The sequence below is a fragment of the Mobula hypostoma genome, chromosome 14 (genome assembly GCF_963921235.1).
Source record: "Mobula hypostoma chromosome 14, sMobHyp1.1, whole genome shotgun sequence".
In the NCBI taxonomy this organism is placed as follows: Eukaryota; Metazoa; Chordata; class Chondrichthyes; order Myliobatiformes; family Myliobatidae; genus Mobula; species Mobula hypostoma.
Window position 1 is genome coordinate 66,485,789 of NC_086110.1, and position 19,547 is coordinate 66,505,335.

Consider the following 19,547-nt stretch of genomic DNA (forward strand, 5'->3'; position numbering starts at 1 on the left):
CCTCATGATTTTATAAACCTCTCTCAGGTCACGCCTCAGCCCTCTGTGCTCCAGGAAAGACAGTCTCAGCTTATCAATACCCCCCCCCCCCTTAAAGCTTAAACCCTCCAGTCTCATCTGCCTCCCAACCTAAGGTGACGGTATTTACTGAAGGAGACCAGGGGTAGCATTTATGTCTTTGCTATCAACACTGAAAACAGAACATCTGGTCACTATCGTATCTCTGGTTTGGAATCTTGGAATGAGTGGCATGGAGCATAGCGGTGAGCAGACTGGCTGTAAGAACAGGGTTCGAGCACCGCCACCGTCTGTAAGGAGTTTGTATGTTCTCCCCGTGACCACATGGGTTTCCTCCCACAGTCCAATGATGTATGGGTTAGGGTCCGTGAGTTGTGGGCATACGATGCTGGTGCCACAGCTGTGGTATCAAGTTTAGTTTCTTTATATTCTGTGTTTTCAGCCGTCCTTTCTTGTTGCCATTTGTGTGATATGTTTTTTTCTGCATGGGGGGCTGGGGTTTGATGTTTTTATTTTGAATGACTTCCATGGTTTTCTTTGTTTCATGGCTGGTTGGAGACAACGAATCTCAGGGTTGTATACTGCACACATACTTTGATAATAAATGTATCTTGATCATTTTGTAGGCGGCCCTAGCACAATCCTCGCTGATTTGATTGGACACACACGACACATTTCACTGTATGCTTTGATGTACTTATGACAAGTAAAGCGAATCTTTCAAAATCCTCTCTCTCTCATTGGAGACTCAAAAGATTCTGCAGATGCTGAAATCTTAAGCAACAGACACAAAATGCTAGAAGAACTCAGCAAGCCAGTCTGCTTCTATGAAGGGAAATGACTACTCGACGTTTCGGACCGAGAGCTGATAAAGAGTCATGATGGAGGGTCTTGGCCTGAAACATTGACTGTTCATTTCCTTGCCTGACCTGTTGAATTTCTCCAGCATTTTGTGTGTTAGCGAACATCATTGGTTTGGGAGCCAATTTTTAAAACAGAAGACAGGGGGAAGTCACACAGATGCATTTCCATTGCTGGTTACTAAGCTACTGTTACCAAAACTAAAGGATGGTTGTTCAAACCTGAAGTTATTTGAATAAGTCGTTTGCATGTGTAGTGGCTCTGTTAGCTTAGCAAGACACAACCACACCTGACAGGCAGTTGACAGCACCTTAATAACTGCTTTATCTGGAATAAATCGAAGCATGTCCTACCCTGTACCCAACTTGGAGAAGGCTGCAGGATTAACACTGAAGTGGCACTCGTAGAGCCCTACACACTGTGACAGATTGAAATCAGCAGTGGTGGCAAATCGAGGGGAAGGCTGTAGCAGGGATATACTGGTGGGTGTTACAAACAATCTACTGGAGGAACTCAACATTCAAAGTAAATTTATTATCAAAGTACATATATGTCACCATATACAACCCTGAGATTCATTTTCTTATGGGCATACTCAATAAATCCATAATCCATAACCGTAACAGAATCAATAAAACACCGGACCAACTTGGACATTCAGCTAGTGTGGAAAAGACAACGAAGTATGCAAATACAAAAAGATAATATTAATAGTAATAATATAATAATAATAGAAATAATAGTAATAAATAAATAAGCAATAAATATGGAGAACATGAGATGGAGAGTGGTTGAAAGTGAGTCCGTTGGTTGTGGGAACACTTGAATAATGGAGCAAGTGAACTTGAGTGAAGTTATCTTCTCTGGTTCAAGTGCCTGATGGCAGAATGATAATGACTGTTACTGAACCTGTTTGTGTGAGTCCTGGGGCTCCTGTACCTTCTTGCTGATGGCAGCAGCGAGAAAAGAGCAGGTCCTGGGTGGTGGGGGTCCCTGATGATGGATACTGCTTTCCTGCAACGTGTTTCACGTAGATGTGCTCAATGGGAATTGTCTAATATCTTGGGCTGAAACCCTGCACCAGTTCTAATGCATGGTTTTGGCCCAAAACGTCAGCTATTCCTTTTCCCCCTACAGACGCTGCTCGACTCGCTGAGCGCTTCCTGCAGTTTGCTTATCGCTCTAGATTCCAGCATCTGCTGTCATTGTCTCGTTACTGCTGGGTGGTCAGGCGGCATGGCGGCTGGCATAATGCTTCACAGATTGGGGTTTAATTCCTGCCACTGCCTGCAAGAAGCTTCTGCATTCTCCTCGTGACCACGTGGGTTTTCTCTGCCTGCTCCGGTTTCCTTCTACATTCCGGAGATGTTCAGGTTAGGACTCATAAGCTGTGGGCATAGTATGTTGGTACCAGAAGCATGGCAGCACCTACAGACTGCCCCCCGCCATCCTCGGACTGTGTTGGTTGTTGGCGCAAATGACGCTCACAGGTAGATTGATGCTCCTGTGTGTTGTAGACGTGACAAATTAAGCTAAACTATCTTTTGAGTGGACAATAAGCTGAATAATTACAGTAGGACTGTTCAGGAGAATTTATAGGGAAAAGGCGTAGAAATTTTATTTTTATTTAGAAATAAGTGCCGAGTAGGCTTTTCCAGCTCTTCAAACCATGCTGTCATAGCAGCAAGCCCTGAAAAACATGATTAACTCTAACCTAATCATGGGACAATGTACAATGACCAATACTTACCCAATACAATAGGGTCTTTTAAGAGACTCTTAGATAGGTACATAGAGCTTAGAAAAATAAAGGGCTATGCAGTAGGGAAATTCTAGGCAGTTTCTAGGGTAGGTTACACTGTCAGCACAACATTGTGGGCCAAAAGGCTTGTAATGTGCTATGTTCTATGTTCTAATATGTCTTTGGATTTTGGGAGGAAACCAGATGACCTGGAGGAAACCCACACAATCCATGGATAGGATGTACAAAGAGTCCTTACACTGGAAATAAACTCCAAACTACAGAACACCCTGAGATCTTAGAGCATCTCACTAACCGCTACGCTACTGTGGCGCCGATCTTTCAATTTCAATCTTCCTGCCCACAGAAAACTATAGAGTGTAGAAGAATGATGAGAGATTTGATGGAGGCATATAAAATTATGAGGGGTAAATGCAAACAGGTTTCTTCCACTGTGTTTGAGTGAGATGAAAGTTAGAGGTCATTGGGTAAGGGTGAAAGGTGAAATGTTTAAGGGGAATATGAGGGGAAATTTCTTTACTCAGAGGGTGGTGAGAATGTGGACCGAGCTGCCTGCGGAAGTGGTGGATTTGATTTCAGCATTTAAGAGAATTTTGGATAGGTACCTGGATGGTAGGGGTATGGAGGTCTATGGTCTGAGTGCAGGCCAATAGGATGAGGCAGAATAGGAGTTTGGCTTGGACTTGATCAGGGGTTCCCAACCTACGCTCCATGGACCCATTGCTTAATGGTATTGGTCCATGGCATATTAAAGTTTGGAAACCTCTGGACTAGATGGACAGAAGGGCTTGTTTCTGTGCTGTGGTGCTCTATGACTATGTGTGCTGGTATAATTGATGCCTTCAAGACAGGAGTGATAGTTTTTTGAGCAGTGTGAGGAATTGTGTAGAATTAAAGCATGTCAGTGGAGTGGACTGAGATAATACACATGATGTCATTGAATGTGGAGCAATCACAACAGGCTCCCTCCTGCTCCTTTCCTTCTGACTTCTTGATAAAACAGTTAACAAATGGCGTGGATTAATAAAGAATCAGATTTTCGCCAGAATTAAGTTCACACCAGGGTCACTTAGTAGATTATTCATGGAAAAGGAGTGTCTTGGCTGGAAGACGGTGAGTATTTTTTTCTCTCTGTTTGACCTGGTATCCAGTGAGCATTCCAGCTCCAACCAGCCTCTGTCTGAGAGGAACAGCACTCTTCAATCCTGCAGCTCATCACTGGTCAGGTGACCGATCTAATGGGTGTTACACTCTGAGGACTCTACAAGTCCCTGCAGGCCAGACAACACAACATTGCATGGACTTTGGCAACACAGCGCGCAGACAACCGGAGTTTATCTGATAGTTAACTGCTACGTAATCTCAGGTGAAAGGTGCCGAGCCAAAGCCTCAACTCTCCGTCTCCCTCCACAAAGCTGCCTGACCCTCTGAGCTCCTCCGGTATTTTGATATTTGCTCCAGAGTCCAGCATCTGCAGTTTCATGTCTGCCACACAATTTCACCCAGTCTGAGGTACTTCCTGTGTTCTACCCAGAGCTCTCCCACTACCTTCCATGTCAACTAAAGAAACTTGTTTCTCTCCTTCCTAATGCTGTTGGAAGATCCCGTACCTGAAATGTCCACAGTTTCTTTTTCCACAGATGCTGAATTATACCAGGATTTTCTAATTTTGTTTCAAGTTTTGCCTGGGTGGTGGGGGAGATGTTTGCCATGACTGAGGAGTATACAGGTAGGATACCATCTCAGAATATGGAGGAGGTCATTCAAAGTTCTAAGTGAAATTTATTATCAAAGTATATGTATGTCATCATATACAACCTTGAGCATTCTTGTGTGCATACTAAACAAATACAGAATAGAAACTATAACGGAATCAAAGAACAACTGCCAAACTAGGGCTTTCAAGCAGAGTGTAGAAGACAACAAACTGTGCAAATGCAAAAAGAAGGAACAACAGTATAAATAAATATGGAGAACATGAAGCAGAGAGTCCTTGAAAGTGAGTCCATTGGTTGTGGAAACATTTTAATGATGGAACAAGTGAAGTTATCCCCTTTGTTCAAGAGCCTGATGGTTGAGGGGTAGTAACTGTTTCTTAACCTGGTAGAGCGAGTCCTAAGGCTCTTGTACCTTCTTGATGGTAGCAGTGAGAAGAGAGTACATCCTGGGTGGTGGAGGTCCCTGATGATGGATGCTGTTTTCCTGTGACACCATTTTATCTGGACATGCTCAACAGTTGGGAGGGATTTACCTGTAATGGACTGGGCCATATCCATTACTTCCGGTAGAATTTTCTGTTCAAGGGCATTGGTGTTCCCATACCAGTCAGTCAATATACTTCCCATACACACCTATAGAAGATCTCAATGTTTTAGATGTCATACTCAATCTCACAGACTCCTAAGGAAGTAGAGGTACTGCCGGGCTTTCTTCATAATTGCACTTAAGTGCTGAGCCCAGGACTCCAAAATAATAACACCCAGGAATTTAAAGATGCTAACACTGTCCATCTCTGATTCTCTGATGAGGGCTGACTCATTGCCTGTAGTTTCCTTTTTCTGAAGTCTATAATCAGCTCGTTGGTCTTGCTGACATTGAGTGAGAGGTTGTTGTTATGGTACCACTCAGCCAGATTTTCAGTCTTCCTCCTGTATGTTGATTCATCATCTCCTTTGATTTGGCCTATGACAGCAGCAAGCTTGAATATGGCATTTGAGCTCTGCTTTGCGAGAGAGTCATAAGTACAAAGTGAGTAGAGCAGGAGGCTAGGCACACAAACGAGAGAAAATCTGCAGATGCTGGAAATCCAAGCAACTCACACACAATGCTGGAGGAACTCAGCAGGCCAGGCAGCATCTATGGAAAAAAATGCAGTCAACTTTTCAGGCCGAGACCCTTGAGCAGGACTGGAGAAACAAAGGTGAGGAGTGGATTTAAAAGATGGGGGATGGGAGAGAGAAACACCAGGTGATAGGTGAAACCAGGAGGGGGAAGGATGAAGTAAAGAGCTGGGAAGTTGATTGGTGAAAGAGATACAGGGCTGGAGAAGGAGAAGTCAGATAGGAGAGAACAGAAGGCCAGCGGAGAAATAAAAGTGGGGAGGAGCACCAGAGGAGGTGATGGGCAGGCAAGGATATAAGACAAGAGAGGGAAAGGCGGATGGGCAATGCTGAAGGGGGGAGGGTGCTATTACCGGTTGTTCAAGAAATCAATGTTCATGCCATTAGGTTGGAGGCTACCCAGACAGAATATAAGGTGGTGTTCCTCCAACCTGAGTGTTGCCTCATTGCGACAGTAGAGGGGGCCATGGATTGACATATTGGAATGGGAATGGGAAGTGGAATTAAAGTGGGTGGCCACTGGGAGATCTCGCTTCCCCTAGCTGATGGAGCATAGGTGCTTGGCAAAACGGTCTCCCAATCTACATCAGGTCTCACCAATATACAGAGGCCGCACTGGGAGCACTGGACACAGTATGTGGCCCCAACAGACTCACAAGTGAAGTGTCGCCTCACCTAGAAGGACAGTTTGAGGCTCTGAATGATAGGAGGTGTAGGGGCAGATGTAGCTCTTGTTCTGCTTCCAAGGGTAAGTGCCAGGAGGTAGATCTGTGGGGAGGGATGAATGGACAAGGGAGTCGTATAGGGAGTGATCCCTGTGGAAAGCGGCAAGTGTCGGGGGGGGTGGAGGGAAAGATATGCTTGGTGGGGGGGATCTCATTGGAGATGGCGGAAATTCTGGAGAATTTTGTGCTGGATGCGGAGGCTGATGTGGTGGTAGGCGCACACAGCCTTGTGGAGGACATGTTTTTGCCATTCTGAACTGACTTGGGTTTGCAAGTGAGGAAACACAGAATGTAATTGCACATTCAGGAGGAGGAAATGAGAAGAAATATCTACACTTAGAGAGTGGTGAATCTTTTGAATTCTCTGCCCCAGAATATCGTGGATCTTCAGTTATTAATTGCCGAGTGAGATACTGGAGGAATGAAGAGATCGGAGGGAGGGAAATGTTGAGGTAGAAGATTAGCCATGATCTTGTTCAATGGGGAATAGATTTGATATTCCAAATGGCCTACTCTTGCTCCAATTTCTTCTATTCTTAAGTTCTTATGTGCTTGGTTTATTACCTATCCCTGTATCTCCTCAAGAAATCAATGTAATCCACTGCAGTGATTTGGATAAATTCCTGCAGTGCCAGTGAGCAAGAAGCTCCAGGATTTAGACAGAGAAAATGAAGCATCTTCAGGATATTTTCAAATTCGGAAGATGCAAGAGGTGAAGGAAACCTGTGGATGGCAGTACTCCCCATCAGCTGTTGCCATTGTTCTCCTTTGGCCCAACTTCTCCACGCTTACCAAGGTATCACCCTGAGTAGCTGCCATATGCCCCCTTTTCAAACTTCAAAGTAAATTTATTATCAGAGTACGTATATGTCACCACGTATGACCTGAAATTTGATTTTGTGGGCATACACAGTAAATCTCAGAATAGAATCAATGATAGACCACACGCAACAGGGCAGACAAACGTCCAATGTGCAAAAGACAACAAACTATGCAAATACAAAGAGAAATAGTAACAACAACAATAATAATAATAAAAGAAATAAATATGGAGAACATGAGATGAAGAGTCCTTGAAGTTGAGTCCATAGATTGTTTGAACTGTTTTGTGATGGGGGAATTGAAGTTGAGTGAAGTCCTCCACACTGGCTCAAGAGCATGAGGGTTGAGGGTAATAATAACTGTCCTGAACCTGGGGTGAGGCTGCTACATTCTGTACTATTACCTTCGATCCCTATCCCTCTAATCCAGAGGTTCCCAACCATTTTTTATGTCATGGACCCCTGCCATTAACTGAGGAGTCTGTGGACCTCAGGTTGGGAATCCATGCTCTAAACCTTCCCAGTCCATGTCCATGCACCTCTTCAAATGTCTTCTAAACATTGTAACTATGACTGCCTCTGCTGCTTCCTCTGAAGCTTTTTCCATGTACACACCACCCTCTGAGTGAAAAACTTGCTTCTCAGTCCCCTTTAAATCTTTGCCTTCTCACCTCAAACCTGTTCCTGGTCATAGATGTCAGAGACTTGGTGAGTTGTTAGACAGCATCTGGAGAGGGCATGCACTTGAAGTTAGAGTGTGCCAGAGGTGGGCATTGCCAGTCAACGTGCTGTTTTTTTTTCCCTTCCTCTCACTCACTTCCTCTGTCTCCCCTCTATCTTTAGTTACTAGTAGTTTCGACCCTTCTGTCCTTTCTACAGCTCTCCACCCCCCCTTGTCTATTTCCCACTTTGTCTATCTGTGCCTCCCTTTTACCCCCCCAACTCACCCCACACCATTTCTATGATGACCTTCTATGAAGAAGTATGAGACATGGTGTGTCCGGGAATGATCCAGTGTCTATAACAGTCTGCAAACAAGCCCAACCGATCCAATCTTACTGTAGAACTCAAACATCCTATGCTGCACAATGACCCATTGAGTCACTCTCACCCAATCCAGTACAATCATGTCCTTCTTAATAGTGTGGCAACCAGTCCAGCCACGGCCCAATGATTTATATAGTTATAATTTGACCTTATTGCTCTTGTATTCTATGGTCTACCTAAAGAAAGCTTGTATCCTGCCACCTTCATCCCAAGAGCAAAACTGTTATGAGGAGAGTTTGATAGCTCTGAGCCTGTACTTGATGGAATTTAAAAGAATGAGGGGAGATCTCATTGAAAGCTATTGAATATTGAAAGGCGTAGATAGAGTAGATGTGGAGAGGATACTTCCCATAGTCCGGGAGTCTGGGACTTAGCCAAAGGGTGGTGAATCTGTGAAGTTCATTGCCAAGGGCAGCTGTGGAGGCCAAGCCATTGTGTATGTTTAAAGCTGCCATTGGTAGGTTTGTGATTAGTGAGGGCATCAAAGGTTATGGGGAGAAGGCAGGGGAATGAGGATGAGAAGGATAATTCATCAGCCATGGGTAGAATGGCAGATCAGTAAACAGAAAAAAGCTAAATCAAATCAATATTTGGTATGGCCGATCTTTGCCTTTAAAACTGCATCAATTCTCTGAGGTAAACTGTTTTGCAGTTTTCTAAGAAAATCAGCTGGTAGGTTGTTCCAAGCATCTTGGGGAGTTCTTCTGCAGACTTTGGCTGTCTTGCTTGCTTCTTTCTCTCCAGATAACCCGAGACAGCATCGATGATGTTGAGATCAGGGTTCTGTGGAGGCCTACCATCTGAAATGATATGAAAAGTCTTGGGTGCCTAAGACTTTTGCCCAGTACTCCATGTCTTATGGTCAAACTAACAAGATCAGATGCCCTGGAACACTCGGCACAAAAGTATGGTGAAAGATTAAACGGTTCCCGAATGATCTACACACAGCAGGCTTTCTGCAGAGCAAAGTAATGCGCAAATTGATCTGACGCCAAGTCAAAGAAAACAACCTCTGCTCACAGAGATTTGCTGCCTTTGCTCATTGAGTAATTGTCCACCAGACCTTTCAAAATACTTTGCATTTTATGTAGATCAAAGAACCTGGCCTATCGTGGCTTTAAACACAGGAGATTCTGCAGATCAACACACACGAGATGCTGAAGGACTCAGCAGGTTGGGCAGCATCTATGGAAGTGAACAAACTGCTGAGGGTTGGGGCTGAAGCCCGTCTTAAGTTCTGCAGATGCTGGAAATCCAGAGCAACACACACAAAATGCTGGAGGGCAGCATCTATGGAAATTAATTTATTGTCAATGTAGGTATGCGGTATGCAATCCTGGGAAGAGGGACCTCAGAGTTGTATACTGCATGAATACTTTGACAAAAAATTTACCTTGAACTTTGAAATGAATGAACTGTTGCTGCTTCGTGTTGAGACTCTTCATTTCCAAAGTTGCTGCCTGACCTGCTGAGTTCCTCCAGTATTCTGTGGTGTCTTTCACAACTTCGGGGCACTCCAAAGCACTTTACGGTCAATCAAACCACATCAAAAGAATCGTCATTGCAACGTAGGTAGCGTGGTGCCCAATTAGTGCACAGCAAGACCTCGGAAGCAGTGGTGTAATAACGGCCAGGCAATCTGTTCTGGTGAACGTGACTCCAGGACGAATATTGGCCAGGGCATCTTGAATAATTCCCTGGGATTGTTCATGTCCAATTCAGAAAGAAATGTGAACCCGGAATTCTTCTAGAGAGATGCTACTCTGAAACAGTATCATTTCCTCAGTTCAGCGAGATGTCCCTAGATACATCTAGATATGCATAAGGGATTGCCGCTGACTGGCACATTCCAGGCTGCTGGAATACATTCTAAAGGACGCACTGAAGCTCTGTGCAGCCATCACAAAAGCACGGTAAGGAAGGACCACAGTCTGGAGTTTTTCTGCTGTTGGGCAGGAAGAGGCCAAGTTGGGTGAGAAAGCTCTTCTAGTATTGTAGTAGTGTACCGCTATAGGCTACATGAGTGACAATGGTGCTGCTTTTAAAATGTAATTTACCACCAGAAACATATCATCTGCAAGTGTAGGAATGAAGAGGTGTAACATGGTTTATTCTTGTAAATAGTTTTTATTATGAATGAAGTATCATCATCATCATTATGTACCATGTCATTATGACGTAGGCAATCACGGTCAACGACCATGATTGTTCTTGGCAAATTTTTCGACAAAAGTGGTTTGCCATTCTGCTGGGCTGTGTCTTTACAAGACAGGTGACCCCAGCCATTATCAATACTTTGCAGAGACTGTCTGCCTGGCATCAGGGGTCGCAGAACTGGGGCTCGTGATATGCACCAGTAGCTCATACAACCATCCACCACCTGCTCCCATGGCTTGATGTAACTGATCGGGGGCTGAGCAGGTGCTACAGTTTGCCCAAGGGTAACCTGCAGACTAGTGGAAGAAAAGAGAGTTTTACACCTCCTTTGGTAGAGGCGTATTTCCACACCATCACCTACAATAAGGTATATTTTTGAATTAGTTGTCTGGGTCGTGGTCACAGGTATCTGAGAGTGGGACTTGAACCCTTGACTTCATGACCAACTCCAGAGTCCAACCATTGATCCATAACTGACCAGTCAGAGAGACAGATTCAATCTATTTGACATTTTCTCAGTGCTGCTATACTGCCTGCTATGTCTCAAAGTTAGCATTCAGTTATACTGTGGATGTGGAGAGTAGTCAGTCACAGTGAACACAGTGGAGCCAACAGGTTCCCAAGGTGTTTCCTGTATAGTATATTTAATGGATGAATATTCCATTGTTAATTAACATGATTGCAGGCAAGAATTACATCAAAGGAAATAGATACTTTATTGATCCCAAAGGAAATTACAGTATCACAGTAGCATTAAAAGTGCATGGATATAAATAGTAGAAAAGAAGAAAGAATAAAAAATAAGTTACCACAAGCAGTCTAACAGGAGGGGGGTCATCACTTCCCTGGTTCTAGGTTGACTCGTAATAGAGTCTAATGGCCGAAGGTAAGAATGACCTCATATAGCGCTCTTTGGAGAAGTGCAGTTTTCTTAGTCTGTTACTAAAAAGTGCTCCTCTGTTCAACCAAGGTTGCATGCAGAGGGTGAGAAACATGGTCCGGAATTGCCAGGATTTTCTGTAGGGTCCTTTGTTCTACCATAGCCTCCAGTGTATCCAGTTTGACTCCGATAACAGCGCCAGCCTTTCCAATTGGTTTATTGAGCCTGTGGCATTACCCATGCCCCAACACACCACTGTAATGGCAACAACAGACTGGTAGAACATGTGAAGGCGAGGCCTGCATACTCCAAAGGACCTCAGTCTCCTCAGGAACTATAAGTGACTCAAATAGATTTTCCTACTGCCGTTAGTCTGTTCTTTCTCCTTTCAGTGGCACGGTAGCATAACAGTTAGTGTAATGCTGTTAACGAGCTAGCATCCCAGGTGCAATTCTGCCACTGTCTGCAAATAGTTTCTATATTTTTCTATGATCACGCGTGTTTTCTCTGGGTGCTTGGTGATTTCTTCCCGCATTCCAAAGACGAACGGGTTAATAAGTTGTGCGCAAGCTATGTTGGCGCTGCATGGTGACACTTGCAGGCTGCCCCCAGCCCATCCTTGGACTGTGTTGGTCATTGGCACAAACAGTGTTTTTCACCGTATGTTTTGGTGTTTCGATGTACATATGACAGATAAACTAATCTTAAATCTAATCTTTCTTATTTTCAATCTCACACCCTATTTTTCACACACACGCAGTTTGCTGCATTTCTCTTACTTCTTTTCACTTTCTCATGATCTGTTCCCTCTCACACATTGCCTCACTCACACAAAAATTCCTCAGGCATAGACTCTTATGCACATTCTCCTAGTCACACAAAACACACGCTCCCCCTGCAATTTACCAAACTCTCCCCTTACTCTCTCTCTCACACACACACACACACTCATATAACCCCTCTCTTTTTCTCTCTTTCTCTCTCTCTCACTTTCTCACCCAATCTCTCTCACTCACTCTCTCTCACTCACTCTCTCTGTCTTCCTCACTCTTCTCACTCTCTCTCTGCCTCACACACACACATAATTGTACCCGTGTAAATTGTATGGAAGGATAACCAGTTAATGTAATGATTAACACCATTAATGGTTGGCATACAGGGCATAGAGATGACTTTCTTAACCTTCTACAGCAATGATGAAGTTGTTATTTAAGACACAGATCTTGTCCTAGTCTAAGAGGCATTGGTTCCTAAGGTTGTCATAGCTGGGGGTGGTAGTGGGGATAATCTCCCACTACCCATAAAGTGCTCCAAATGGCATGTGTCTCTAACAGCCTCTGACAACCATGTCCAACTCTTGGCCTTCACGTGTGGCTTAGCTACTAGGCTCGGTGGAACGGTTTCTACTGACAAGAGAAGGGACAAAGGCGGACCACTGGAGCCTCAAAACCAGGTGCTTCAGACAGGTGGGGCTAGTCAGCTTTGGGTGGCAGCCTGCCCAGGAGAAGAAAAGCTCTGATTTTATACCTCCGCTGCCTTGCGGCCATACACAGCCATGGAAAAGACTTTGGGAATAAACCCTGAGGAAGAAATCTGGAGCGGGGGTTCCTAAGGCAGTTTGATGTTTTTTACACCTTCACTCTGGCAGCCTCTGTGATGACACTGGTGCCCAGCTGTATCGTCGCTTGCCCTTCCCTTGGACTACATCAGTGACGTGGAGAGGGGGAACTCACTGCATGGGCAACAGCTGGTTCTTCAAATCTTCCCGCCCAGGCTTGCACCCTGGAGAGGACACAGTCCACCAGAGGCGCAAACCCATGATCCCTTAGGATTGACAGCTGCCTGCTACAAGAGTTAGTCAGCACAGAAACGGGTGATTCAGTTTGACAGGTACATCCGTGCCAACCAAAATGCCCATCCAAACTGGACTAATTTGCCAGCATTTGGCTCATAACCATCTAAGCCTTTCTAATCTGTGTACCTCTCTAAATGTATTTTCAACTTTGCTACTGTACCTGCCTAAACAACTGCCTTGGATTGCTCATACCACATATGTACCACCCTTTGTGTAAAAAAAAACTTAGCTCTCAGGTTTCTGTTAAATCTTCCTCCTCTCACCTTAAACCTTACCCTCTGTTTTTTGATGCCGCAACCCGTTATCTGATCTGGAACCTGAAACGTTAACTCTCTCAGCACAGCATTTTCCATTTTACTTTCTGGTTATTTTTGCCCTGCTGTTTGTGAGGACATTCCATGCATAAATAGCCAGACGTGTATTACATTCTATCAGTGATTACACTTTAAAAGAACATTGTCATGGTCTGCAGAGCACCATAGAACAACCTGCGGGTATAATAGCTACTGTGTGAATGCAAGTTTGTTTTTTATCAGTGATCCAGATCCCTAAAAAATTCTAATTTTCTCCCTAGCTCACCATTCCCCACTCATTGCTTTAGTTTTTAACAGCGGTGCCCAATAACACAGGGGTGCCATTGTAGCGCAGTGGTTAGCGTGGCGCTGTTACAGCTTGGGGCGTCAGAATTCAATTCCGAAGCCACCTGTGAGGAGTTTTGTTTGTCCTCGAGAGCACATAGGTTTCATCTGGGTGCTCTGGTTTCCTCCCACAGTCCAAAGACCTATCGGTTAATAGGTTAATTGTTATTGTAAATGCTCCTGTGATTAGGCTAGGATTAAATAGGTGGGTTGCTGGGCAGTGTGGCTTGTCCGGCCAGAAGGTATCTCTAAATTAAATAAATAAGCAGAACCCAGCTTGTTCCCTTGGCTAACTCAGAGCTTGGAACAAGCATCAACTTTGTCGGTCTGTGCCTCTTCTTGTGCCAAGATGAGGTCACCCTCAGGGTGGAGGAGCAACACCTTCCATTCCATCTCAGTAATCTCCAACCTGATAGCATGAATATCGATTTCTCCTTTTGGTAAAATAGTATCCCTCCTTCTTCTATTCCCTACTCTGACCTTTTACCTCTTCTCGCTTCCTGAGTTAGCCGAAGAAGTGCCTCTCACTTCACCTGGGTCCCCAGCTCCTTCCCTTTCTCCTATGGTCCACTCTCATCTGCTATCAGATTCCTTCTCCTCCAGCCCTTGATCTTTCCCACTGATCTGGCTTCACCTATCACCTCCCAGCTTGCCTCCTGCCCCTTTCCCCATCTTCTCATTCTGGCATTTTCCCCCTTCCTCCTCAGTCCTGATGAAGAGTCCTGGTACGAAACTTCGACAGTTTATTCATTTTTATAGATGCTGCCTGACCAGCGGAGTTCCTCTGGCATTTTATGTGTGTTACTTTCTGCCGGTCCTTCTTTGTTTAAGTTTTGTAGCAGATACCCCCTCAGTAAATTACTTCACTTCCAGCAGCCTGTGCAAAGCAACCTCCTAAAGATAGGTAGAATTGGAAAACAGCCAGCAGTGTATGACTCTTCAGAGATTTGCGCTGAGGCCACTTCACAAGTGACATGTTTTCTCTCTGTAGCTAATAGGTATTTATTAGGAAGTGATGATTTCTCCACAAGAAAATAGGTGTCTGACAATATCTATGGATTTATCGAGCAGCAAGCCAGTATATTTAATCGCGCTCCTGAGTTTCATTGCAGATTAGCCTCTGTGTTTGGGCGCAGTTGGGAATCTTTGGCTTCCTGCACAGATGTGTTCCTGCAGCTGGAAGACATCCAACCTGCTAATAATAAAATCTGTTCAGTCAACCTTGGGGAGTGATTTAAGATCTGCCCCCAGGGTGTGTGGCCGCTGTGTGAGAGAAGCTTTAGCAAGCCATATATTTTGGAAATAGTTCTTTGTAAAGAAGAAAATTCAAAAGGTTTCTAAAACAAATTGACAACAATATTTGACACTATCATATTTATTTGAGTGTCACAGAGGGAAATATTTTATCTCTGCCTGATATTTTTCAGTATTCTTCATGGGCGGCATCCATAGCCACCCTCATTTTGTCATTTAGGAGCAATTTCTTCTCTGCTATCAGATTTATGAATGGACAATGAACCCATGTTCACTACCTCACATATTTTTCTTTTTTTTTGCATTACTTATTTAATTATATATATATTTATACGCACACTTTTCATATATATATGTATATATTTATTACAATTTATATTTTTATATTCTGCTCCTGTAAAGCAACACATTTCTTGGCACATGCCAGTGATATTAAACCTCATTCCGATTCTGTCCGTAAGGAATTCTTATGTTCTCCCCATGACCATGTGGATTTCCTCCAGATGCTCCAGTTTCCTCCAGTATTCCGAAGATGTATTGGTTGGGGTTAGTACTATGTTGGCACTGGAAGTGTGGCAATCCTTGTGGGCTTCCCACAGCTGTTGGCACTGGAAGTGTGGCAATGCTTGTGGGCTGCCCACAGTCACATTCTCGAACTATGTTGATTGTTGACATAAATGGTGCATCTCACTCCATGTTTCGATGTGCATGTGGCAAGCAAAGCTAATCTTTAAACTTTTTGAGTGAGTGAGGGGTTTTCTGTTTGGAATTACACAACCAGTCTGCAGTCTCTCACCTCTACTTCATTCAGTTAACGTAGAGCAGAGGTTCCCAATCTAGGGCCCACGAACCCCTCGGATAATGGTAAGGGTCCATGGCACCAGAAGGTTGGGAATTCCTGACATAATGCAAGTAATTTCACTTTGTAATGGTAGCACTTAACACTTCACTTCAAAGAGAAGTTTGCAGTATCGAGCACTGAAACAGACTCATGGAGTCAATAAGCACCCAATTACACGACCTTATCAAAAACATATTCCATCGATTCCCTCCAGAATCCACCATTCATCCACACACAAAGAGCAGTCTTCTGTGGCCATTTATCTGTATTTATTTATTTAGTGGTACAACAGGGTTCAGCCTCAGAACAAAAGAACATCCCTTTAGAACAGAGACAAGGATGAATTTCTTTAGGCGGACTGTGGTAAATCTGTGGAATTCGTTTCCACAGAAGCCTGTGGAGGCCAAGCCATTGGGTATATTTAAAGTGGAGGTTGATAGGTTCTTGATTAGTAAGGGTGTCAAAGGTCACTGGATAAGGCAGGAGACTAGGTTTGAGAAGGGTAATAAATCAGCCATGATGGACTGATTCAGTGAGCCGAGTGGCCTAATTCTTCTCCTGTGCCTTACAGTAATAGGCCTTTCTGGCCTAAGGAGCCAGTGTTGCTCCAATTTAAACTCCTATCTCTTCAGGATGCAGGAAGGAAATGGAGCACCTATGGGGAAACCCTCATGGTTATCAGGAGAACATTAAAGGTAAAAGATTAGCTTTATTTGTCACAGGTACATTGAAATATTGAAACATACAGTGAATGGTTTCTCTCTAGGTGCTCTGGTTTTCGCTCACAATCCAAAGAGGGGGTTAGTAAATTGTGGCATGCTATGTTGGTGCCTGAAGCGTGGCAATACTTGGAGGCTGCCCTCGGCACATTCCTGGACTGTGCTGGTTTTGACACAAACAACTCATTTTGCTGTATGTCTTGATGGTCATGTGACAAATAAAACTAATCTTAATCCTAAATGTGACTGAAGATCAACAATTAATGTGGATAGTGTTATTGTCAGCAGCTCAAGTGAATCTCATGAGGCAACCAGGAAGATGGATGGACAAAGAACATGGCGGGGCTGAGAGTTGACAGAGAACAGTGAACGCTTGTGTAGTAGGTGTTTAATTTCTTGGTCCGTACACTCAGTGTGTCTTCTTTCCACTCCTTAGGCCTCAGTACGGTGGCAAGTTCTGCCTGGGATCCACCCGGACCTATCAGATGTGCAACATCCAGGCCTGCCAAGGCAACAGCGTTGATTTTCGATCTCAGCAGTGCGCCGAGTACAACAGCAAGCCCTTCAGGGGGTGGTATTACAAGTGGAAGCCCTACACAAAGGTCGATGGTAACTATTCAATGCTGCATTTTAATGGGGCTTCATTCAGAAGGAGGATGGTGTGTTTGAGTCTCAAGTGCCCCCCGTCCAAACCTTGGGCCAGTGGCTGGAATTCCACTGCGCCAGGCGCGTATTTGGTATCTGTGCTGGACAGGACTCCGCTTTCATTCAGCCTGTCTCACCCCGAACATCACAAATTTCATTCCTTCCTCCTTCCTGATACTGAGATCCATGTTAAAAAACCCTCAGCTGCCTGTCCTGACAGCAAACTTACTATCGAGTTATAAACAGATACTACATGGAAGCCGACCCATCGGCCCATCAGACCTGGGCCTACCATTAGTTGCCCATTAACACTAATCCTACAGTATACTTTATACTTTATCGTCGCCAAACAATTGATACTAGAATGTACAATCATCATAGCGATATCTGATTCTGCGCTTCCCGCTCCCTGGATTACAAATCGATAGTAACTATTAAGTCAGTATTTGAGTCAGTAGTGAAGAAGGCGAATGCAATGTTGGCATTCATTTCTAGAGGAATAGAGTATAGGAGCAGGGATGTGATGTTGAGGCTCTATAAGGCGCTGGTGAGACCTCACTTGGAGTACTGTGGGCAGTTTTGGTCTCCTTATTTAAGAAAGGATGTGCTGACGTTGGAGAGGGTACAGAGAAGATTCACTAGAATGATTCCGGGAATGAGAGCGTTAACATGAGGAACGTTTGTCCGCTCTTGGACTGTATTCCTTGGAGTTTAGAAGAATGAGGGGAGACCTCATAGAAATATTTCGAATGTTAAAAGGCATGGACAGAGTGGATGTGGCAAAGTTGTTTCCCATGATGGGGGAGTCTAGTACGAGAGGGCATGACTTCAGGATTGAAGGGCGCCCTTTCAGAACAGAAATGCGAAGAAATTTTTTTAGTCAGAGGGTGGTGAATCTATGGAATTTGTTGCCACGGGCAGCAGTGGAGGCGAAGTCATTGGGTGTATTTAAGGCAGAGATTGATAGGTATCTGAGTAGCCAGGGCATCAAAGGTTATGGTGAGAAGGCAGGGCAGTGGGACTAAATAGGATAAAATGGATCAGCTCATGATAAAATGGCGAAGCAGACTCGATGGGCCGAATGGCCTACTTCTGCTCCTTTGTCTTATGGTCTTAAAAATTTAAATTATAAATCATAAATGGAAAAATGGAAAGTAAGTTAGTGCAAAAAAAACCGAGATGCAGGTCTGGATATTTGGAGAGTACGGCCCAGATCCGGGTCCGGATCTGTTCAGCAGTCTTATCACAGTTGGAAAGAAGCTGTTCCCAGCTTTTAAATCTTCCACATATTCTAATCAATTTTCCCAAGATCTTACCTACACACCAGGAACAAATTACAGGGAAGAATTAATTTAGCAATCTGCATGGTACACAGAACAGTAGAAACAGAATCTAAATCGGGTTCAATATCACCAGCATATTGTGGCGAGCATTTTGTCCACGATGACAGACGAGAAAAGCTCATTTATCTCAACTTACGTCTTTATTGTGACAAGCACAGAAACAGACCAGGTGCTATGACCCGGGTTAGAGATCGCACTCAATCATATACTGATGTGGGAGGTGATGATCACACACTGGTTACAGTTAGGGTGACCCACAAACACACATGTAAATAGATGTATGACCCAAGCTAAAATGTAGCAATAAATGAACTTGCACATCCCACCGTAATCCCATGAAAGCATTTTAAACAAGAGCAATAAATTGCGATGGCCACTAGGAATTCTGGGCAGGCTGTCGACCAAGCCCCCTCCCTCCAACCCCAGAGCGTTATACTCCCCCCACCTGACGGTTCAGCCGTCCCCGACAGCCCCAGAGTCCAAAAGTCGTGGTGGTGGTCAATGACGCTGCTGGGTTGCTGAAGGCTGTCTGTGGCAACCCCCACCCCCAAAGGAGGCACTATCTGGTGAGGCAAGAGGCAGGGCACTCAGAGTGTCACTTCCATCCTTCAGCCTCGCTGGGTTGGTGGTGGCCGACGGCCAATACAGTGCCAGCTGGTCCTGGTGCAGCAGAGCTGCCTTCCACCGTTCAGGCAACCGCACCCAATGTAAAACATAGGAGATGCGGTTAAGCACCTCTCCCAGCTCCTTCCAACAGATTCCCAGCTTGGGGGATAGTTCCTTCTTCTGGGAGGGGCAGTAGACTCATTGGGGCCCCCACCATGCACTGCAGCATTGGCACCCTAGACCGTTGGCCCTGCCCCTTCTGAGACGTGCGAGTGTCACAGCAGTGCACGAACAGCTCCACGTCCTGCCTGTACCCATGCCAGGAGAAGCACTCATGGAGCCCGCTCAATGTCTTTGCAACTCCAAAATGGCCGGCCCCCGCCAGCCCGTGCACCACCCAGGCCAGTCGAAGCGTCTGCGCAGCTTGCCCAATGACTTTGTGACCCTGGAATCGCTGCCCCCCACCAGCCTGTACACCAACCGCAGCACCGTGGCGCCGAGCCCTCAGGGAACCACCAGCTGCAGGAGATGTCTG

General features: G+C 44.8%; 1 protein-coding gene across 1 annotated transcript in view; it reads left to right on the top strand.

Moving 5' to 3' along the window:
* adamts18 (ADAM metallopeptidase with thrombospondin type 1 motif, 18) overlaps positions 1 to 19,547 on the top strand; it is a 348,492-nt gene that overhangs the window by 237,119 nt on the left and 91,826 nt on the right. Inside the window, exon 11 of the mRNA XM_063067228.1 lies at positions 16,855 to 17,027. Coding sequence (XP_062923298.1) covers positions 16,855 to 17,027 — 173 coding nt within the window. The remainder of the gene's footprint in view (positions 1 to 16,854; positions 17,028 to 19,547) is intronic.